The sequence below is a fragment of the Lithobates pipiens genome, unplaced genomic scaffold, assembly GCF_037356315.1.
Source record: "Lithobates pipiens isolate NorthernLeopardFrog02 unplaced genomic scaffold, aLitPip1_a1.2 Scaffold_18, whole genome shotgun sequence".
Classification (NCBI taxonomy): Eukaryota; Metazoa; Chordata; class Amphibia; order Anura; family Ranidae; genus Lithobates; species Lithobates pipiens.
Genome location: NW_027507758.1, coordinates 329,873,053 through 329,881,043, shown reverse-complemented (window position 1 = coordinate 329,881,043; position 7,991 = coordinate 329,873,053). Strand labels below are relative to the sequence as shown.

The 7,991-nt window shown below is 44.6% G+C and overlaps 1 protein-coding gene across 1 annotated transcript; it reads left to right on the top strand.

The window, feature by feature from the left end:
• Positions 1-3,977: 3,977 nt before the first annotated feature.
• On the top strand, positions 3,978-7,726 carry TPBG (trophoblast glycoprotein). The gene is made up of 2 exons (XM_077487329.1): positions 3,978-4,213; positions 4,586-7,726. Exon 2 carries the CDS (start codon positions 4,834-4,836, stop codon positions 6,022-6,024), a length of 1,191 nt encoding a protein of 396 aa, XP_077343455.1. The 5' UTR covers positions 3,978-4,213; positions 4,586-4,833; the 3' UTR covers positions 6,025-7,726.
• The last annotated feature ends 265 nt before the right edge of the window (positions 7,727-7,991 follow it).

The following is a 7,991-nucleotide window of genomic DNA, read 5'->3' as shown; positions in this document are numbered from 1 at the left end:
CTGTGTAAATGACACTGGCAGTGAAGGGGTTAACCAGTGGGTGGCAGTGTAGGGGTTAAGTGTTCCTAGGGGTGTGTTACTAACTGTGGGGGGGTTGGGCTTTCATTTAGTGAACACTGATCTCTGCTCCAATCACATGGAGCAGAGATCAGCGTCACTAGTTGCTAGGCAGAATGGAGAAATGCTGTTTACAACAGCATTTCTTCATTTGGCCGCTCCGTGAGACGATCGCCCGCGGCGATCGAGTCCGGGGGTCCCGCGACCGGACTCACGGAGGTCCCGACCAGCGCGGGAGCACGCCGCCGGCGGCGTGCTCCCGATGGCAGGGCGGCAAATTTAAAGGGACGTACATGTACGCCCATTTGCCTGACCGTGCCATTCTGTCGACGTACATCGTCGTGCGCTGGTCGGCAAGTGGTTAAGTGCCCGGTATTGATGTGGTTAAGTAGACTTTTTTGTGTGTGTTTTTCACATGCACTTTATTTGTACACCTTTTCTACAAGTGTTTTCGTTTTTGCGCAACGCGTGTTAAAAAAAAAAGAAAGAAAAAAAAACGGGATTACTGCCCAAATCCGGGAAGAAAAACACAAAGCACTGCAAAGATTTAAAGAGAAATACACACGACTCTTGTATTTAGATATTTGTTTATATTGGGGTTCACCTTTAAACCGTTTGTTACCTCAGAACTTCATATTCCTGATATTTGGTTGCTGTACCATGTACTTGTATGAGAAATTATCCTGTTCTCCTTGTATTGCTTCCTTTATGTGAAATACCTGGTGTTCCTGACAGTCCCTCTGCTTTCCTATTAAAACTGACCGCACTAATCAGGAGAGCACAGCGTGGTCAGTTCTCTAGCTACACTCGGAACTCCTTGTGCTCTCCTCCAATGATCAGACTTGTCCTGACAGACACAGCCATTCACTGGGAAGCTCAGTGTCCTGTTGCTTCTCCTCCCCCCAGCTCTTATGCAGCTGAGAACAGAAGGAATGTGATCACTTATAAAAAAGAGAAAAAAAAAAGTTTGTTTATTGTTTTTTTAGATCTATACAAAAATGTTTTGCCTTTCACTTCTATTTTAAACTGAATGGGTTGTTTTACAAAGTCATAGTTTCCAATCACTTTAACCCATTCCCGCCTGGGCTATAGCTGAAAGTCGGCTTCAGCATGGACTTACTTTGCCAGGAGGGTGTACATGGACATCCTGCCGTAATCGCACTTCTTGCGCATCACAGGGGGCGTGCTCTGTGATCGCTGAGTCTTTCAGACTCAGCTGATCACAGATCGAAGTAAAGGGCCATTCACAGCAGCCCTTTACCACTTGATCAGATGTGTCCAATGACAGCTGATCAAAGGATGTCAACACAAGCCGGTTATCAACTTTCCTTTCCTAGCGCTGACAGCTTGAGGAGAGGAGAAGAGAGCCGATAATCAGCTTGTGTTAAAGGGACATTGACACTGATAATTAGGGCACTGATTAGCAGTGCAGTTTCAACAGTGCTGCCAATCAGTACCCACTAGTGCTGCCAATCAGTACCCACTAGTGCTGCCAATCAGTGCTCATTAGACATGGGCGCCGTCAAAAAATGTGTTTAGTTTCTTATGAAAAAAAAATTGTATGAAATTCAATTCGGATTAGTATGAAATACAAATTTTCGTTAGATTTGTAAACTTTTTGTTCAAATAACGAAAGTTTGTTATGATGAATTTATCATTATGAGGGGCTCCCACCATCCCTGTGCTGTGCTGACTTCCTAGGTTTTTAACCTTTAGGTTTGTTAACTTTTCGTAACAATAACGAAAGTTCGTTATGATGAATTTATTATTATGAGGGGTCCCCACCATCTCTGTGCTGAGTTCCCGGGTCTGTACACCTGCTGTGTCCATTATGAGAGGTTCCCACCATCCCTGTGCTGAGTTCCCGGGTCTGAGTGTACACCCGCTGTGCCCATTATGAGGGCATTTGTGAGGCTAGGCACCGATGTTGGACAAGAAGGCCTGCAGTGCCCATCAGTGCAGCCTCATCAGCGCAGCCTATGAGTGCCCATCAGTGTAGCCTCATCAGTGCTGTCAGTGCAGCCTATGAGAGCCCATCAGTACAGCCACCTCATTAATGACCATCAGTGCAGCTTATCACTGCCCACCAGTGCAGCCTACCAGTTGTACATAAGTGCAGCCTATCAGTGTCCATCAGTACTGCCTCATCAGTGCAGCCAATCAGTGTCCATCAGTGCAGCCTATCAGTGTCCATCAGTGCTCCCTCATTGGTGCAGCCTATCAATGTCCATCAGTGCTGCCTGTCAGTGCAGTCTATCAGTGCCCATCAGTGCAGCCTATTAGTGTGCAGCAATGATGTCTCATTAGTGCCGCCTCTTCAGTGCAGCCTATCAGTGTCCATCAGTGCTGCTTATCAGTGCAGTCTATCAGTGCCCATCAGTGCAGCCTATTAGTGAGCATCAATGATGTCTCATTAGTGCCGCCCACCAGTGCCCATCAGTGCAGCCTATCAGTGTCCATCAGTGCAGCCTACCAATGCAGCCTATCAGTGCCCATCAGTGCAGCCTATCAGTGTCCATCAGTGCAGCCTACCAGTGCAGCCTATCAGTGCCCATCAGTGCAGCCTACCAGTGCAGCCTATCAGTGCCCATCAGTACAGCCTACCAGTGCAGCCTATCAGTGCCTATCAGTGCAGCCTATCAGTGCCCATCAGTGCAGCCTACCAGTGCAGCCTATCAGTGCCCATCAGTGCAGCCTATCAGTGTCCATCAGTGCAGCCTATCAGTGCCACCTACCAGTGCAGCCTATCAGTGTCCATCAGTGCAACCTACCAGTGCAGCCTACCAGTGCTGCCTATCAGTGCCCATCAGTGCAACCTATCAGTGCCCATCAGTAGATGAGAAAAATGACCTGTTTGCAAAATGTTATAACAAACTATGACATGTATTTATTTCTTTTCAAATTTTTCAGTCTTTTTTCGTGTGTTTAGCAAACAATAAAACCCCCAGTGGTGGTTAAAGCGGAGGTCCACCCTAAAGTGGACCTTCCGCTCATTGGAATCCTCCCCCCCTCCGGCGCCACAATTGGCACCTTTCAGGGGGGAGGGGGGTGCAGGAACCTGTACAGTACAGGTATCTGCACCCACTTCCGGGATAGCTCTCTGCGGAAAGGGGCGTGAATCTACGCCCCTTTCCGAAAGTCCCCCGCTGTCTGCTGGGAAACACACAGATCCCAGAGGCAGCGGGTCCATCCTTATTGCGCAGCGCGACTCGCGCATGCGCAGTAGGGAACCGGGAAATGAAGTCGAAAGGCTCCACTTCCTGATTCCCATACCCAAGATGGCGGCGGCAGCACCCGAGAGACGATCGAGAGATCGGCTTCGGGTGCCGACATCGCGGGCGCGCTGGGCGGGTAAGTGTCCTTATTTTAAAAGTCAGCAGCTGCAGTATTTGTAGCTGCTGGCTTTAAAAAAAAAAAACGGCGGAATTCCCGGCGGACTCCCTCTTTAAATACCACCAAAAGAAAGCTCTATTTGTGGGGGGTGATAAAGATATCATTTGTGTAGAGCATTGTATGAGCGCACAATTGTCATCCACAGTGTGTGAGTGCTGAAAGCCGACAATTGTGGGGGCAGGGAGGGGGTGAGGGGGCCGGTAGACAAGCAATGGTTGATAAGAAGCATGTGAGGGGTGTATGAGAGGTGACCAGGCCGAGTACTATGAGAACAAGGCCATATAAGTGAGGTGTGCCCGGTGCCTCAGTCCTGCGCGCTCTCCATAGCGGAGTGTGGAAAAGTTTAGTTGTTGGTGTGAATACATCGGAGCTGGGCACATTCATGTGATGGGGAGAGAGGGGGGGAGGAGAACACACGAGGAGATCCCATCAACACAGGGATGTCCCCACACCGCCCCCTCCCAGTCACAGCTCAGGACGTCAGCACACAGCCCGGCCCACCCGTCCCCTCGGGAAGCCCGGTGTAACGAACACACTCCGTACACTCCGCTAGAGCTGCAACGCATGAGCCTCTGACCGCCATCCTCCGTCCCCCTCCGTCCACCCCTCCGAATTGTCGCTCTGATGGTATCGCCCAGAGAGGCTGGACCAGCAGGCGGCAGGAGAGCGGAGTGAGAGGCTGCTGTGAGCGGGGCTGGATGTGGAGGAGCCGCTGCTGGGAGACCAGTGCCAGGAATTCCTAGTAAACAAGAGGGAAGTGCAGGTAAACACGTATGGACGGGGAATGCTGGGTGTGCAATGCATGGCAGAGAATGACAAGTTGTAGGAGTTTGGAGATGGCCTGTACTTTCCTGGGGGTTGTAGAAGACTTTTCTATACTAGTGGCTGATGAGTAAAATGTGTGCATTTAGAGGGAGGCAGGCAGGAGGGGGGGGGAAAGGGCTAGTCATTGGAAGATGATGAAGGGCGTGGAGGATGTAACCTGAAGCCTGAATTAACCCCGATCAGAAGAAAAGAGGCAGGGACGACACACGTTTTTCTAGGCAGGCAAAGCTTTGATGATGAGAGGCGTGCTGGTCTAGGATGGTCCTTACGTTGACGTGGCTGAATCTTCTTCCCCATTCTCTCCCCGCAGGTTTCTTGGAAGTAAACACCAGTGAGAAGTCTACCGTCACCTGGGGGTGCCAAGAAGTCTTGGCGTTTAGGAACTGGCATCGACACACAAGCCCTTCCCTTCTAAGCTCCGATCTTCCCTTTCATCCTGCCTGTTGCAGCCGGATTTGCAATTGGAGAATTAAAAGAAAAGAACAAGACCGTAAGACAAAGCCCCCCTTACAAGGGGCATCCTGGGTTTAAAAGCTAGCAGTTTGGCTGCCAGGGGACATGCTTTTCTCTGATATTCCCTGTCTTCCGGGACTCTGGAGGAGGGCTCCTGGATTAGGTGGACAAAGTAGGAAAGGGTCATTGCTGTTGGTATTGACCCTTGTGCATGGCTTGGGTGGTGTGTGGTCCCAGGCTGAACAACAGTGTCCAGCTTCCTGCGAGTGCTCAGAGGCAGCCCGGACTGTCAAATGCATTAACAAGAATCTCAACAATGTGCCTAAAAACCTGCCTTCCTATGTCACCAATCTGTTTATCACTCGTAACAATATCGAGAGCCTGCAGGAAGGGACATTTAACCAGACTCTGTCAGACTTGTCCAGTCTCAGCCTCAGCAGTAACCATCTCCAGGAACTGGGGAGCCATGTCTTCAAAAATCTCCCCAGTCTGAGGCAACTGGATCTTAGCAACAACGAGCTGGATAGCGTAAGCCCTCTACTTTTTCAGGTTGCTCCAGGTCTCCCCAGCCCACTTCTAGAGTTGAACCTGAGCAGCTCTTTGTACAATTTGTCTATGATCACCTTACTGGCAGATGCCCTTCAACGCGGCGGGCTAAGTAACCTCCAGAAGTTGGATTTGAGCGGAAACAACCTACTGTATGTACCCGACGGCATATTCGGTTCAATGCCAAATCTAAAACACCTTGACTTGAGTAACAATTCCTTGCTTTCCTTCCAAGATGGGGTCTTTGCCAATCTCAGTCACCTTCAGACTTTAGATTTGAGGCAAAATTCTCTAAAGTATCTGAAGAACGCAACGCTTTTTGAGTTCCCCAGTAATACAGGCCTATCGGTCCTCCTCAGCGATAACAGCTGGGTCTGCGATTGCAATATTGAACCTTTTTTTAGGTGGCTGAAGGAGACCACAGTAGTAAATAACTCATCAGAGTTAGTTTGTTCCTCTCCTGAGAACATGAGGGACACACAAGTGATTGCTCTCAATATTCCAGAGCTTGATTGTCCACCCTATATTACTGACAACAGCTTACAAACATCCTATGTGTTCCTGGGCATAGTGCTAGCCCTGATAGGAGTCATCTTTCTGCTGGTTTTATATTTGAACAGAAAAGGTATTAAAAAGTGGATATTCAACATTAGAGATGCATGTAGGGATCACATGGAGGGCTACCACTACAGGTATGAAATCAACGCAGATCCCAGGCTAACAAGCTTAAGCACAAACTCTGATGTATAAAGGTTTTTTTTTTTTTTTTTTTTTAATCAAATGAAAGCAACACTTAAACTATGCATGAACTTAATGTACAGATAATGCATCTATCCCTGAGCTTGTTCTCCTTCTCACTCCCTGCTGGAAAAAAAAAAAGAACACAAACAATGACTCCATGCAGGGCTTTTGAATGCCTCCATCTGACTGTGAAGTTTTACTGCTGCATTATAATTTACTCTGTACTTCAGACTTTGAAATTCGCATGCTAAACATCCATACGTAAAGACTAGTTCCTTTGCTGTTCTTGTTGCAGGAACACCATTCATGCAAATGGATATAAACAAAAAAAATAGCACAGCAACAATAGTTTTTTTTTTTTTTTTTTCCTCCTGCCTTTAGTTTAGTAAAACTATTTGCCAACCAAGTTACCAGTCAACAATAACTGCCTCAACATTTTTTATTTTGTTGATAATAAATATATATATATATATATATATATATATATATATATATATATATATATATATATATATATATATATATATATTCTAATATTTGTGAAACAAGTTGTGGGAATCCAGCAGAAATGCAAATATTTGCATGCACTACATGGGGACTTACACAATAGTTAGCATGTATTAGGTTTATTTTTGTTTTTTGTTTTTTTTGTTTTTCTTCTCATCCTTAATTAGGAAACATCCACGGTAATACTTTTTTGCACTGTTTTTGTAAGAGATATGCAGTTTATATGAAAGCAACATTTCTATAAACTGCACCTAACTTTTAATAACTCAGACTCAATAAAGAATATGTTAAAATATTTGTTGTGTGGACATTTTCTGCCAAAAAAAGATGTGTTTTGTACTTTGTAACTTTTGTATATCGAGCAAGGCAAATGAGGGAGTTTGCAGATTTTTTTTTTTTTTTTTTATGTTTGCTAAATGTTTATCATTAGAGACAGATTATGAATATCGCATTCTATAAACAGTATCATATAAATAACTATCTGAAACAATTTAATGAAATGACTTGAAAGCTATTATATTATTACTTTGAATATGAACTTTGCCAGTATGTTGTATACAGTATAAGGATGGATTGTCATTCAGGTACCTGTAATGTTTAAAAATGTTAATATAAGCAATATAAGGGAAGTGGCAAGCCCTTTATTAATAATGCTTCCGTTTCCTAACATTTATTGTACCCAAGGTTAAAAAAGAAAAATGTTTTTTTTTTTATTCTGATTAAGCCTGATAAGGTCGATCTTGCTGGGGCTGAGATTACTTATCTCTAGTTTGATACAGTTTGAACACTTTGTTCTTGTTGGCACGCTCTTCTGTGTAATGAAAACTTGTACAAAAAAAGTCTTATTTTTTATTTAATCTTAATTTTGCATCAGAGAGAACTTTTACATTTTTTGTTTCTTTTCTGTACATAGTACTACTGTGTAATTTAAATGATTCCGATGAATGTGGCAGGGACAGTTGGATGTGTTTTTTTTTTTTTTTTTATGAATTTTGTTATGGCACGTAAGCTTTGATTGTATTAGAATGTAGCCTGAAGTAAGCAGACATGAATACTGTCTAGCTATGTCTCACCATTCTTTACATCTGACTATGCAGATGTGAACACAAAGTTGAATGACACCCACTGCCTGTATGCTGGAGGTATACTGAACAGCAGGAAATGTACTGTGCTTTTAAATATAGTAATAAATAGTCAACTAAGATTTTGGGTGCTACATTTTCTAATTATGAAGATTCACTTGGTTATCATCTGTATATAAATGTGTTCTATTTGTACTCATTCAACGGTCATGTTGATGCACAAAAGTAAGGATTTCTATAGCACATGTGAAATGATAGCTATTGCATAGTTTTCTTAAGTGTTCACGAACTTTACACATAATGCTGAAAAACAAGTGGCTTGGAAGAGTGTGTGTAATATAAAGTAAAATAAATAAATATATTGTGTGTGTGTGTGTGTGTGTGTGT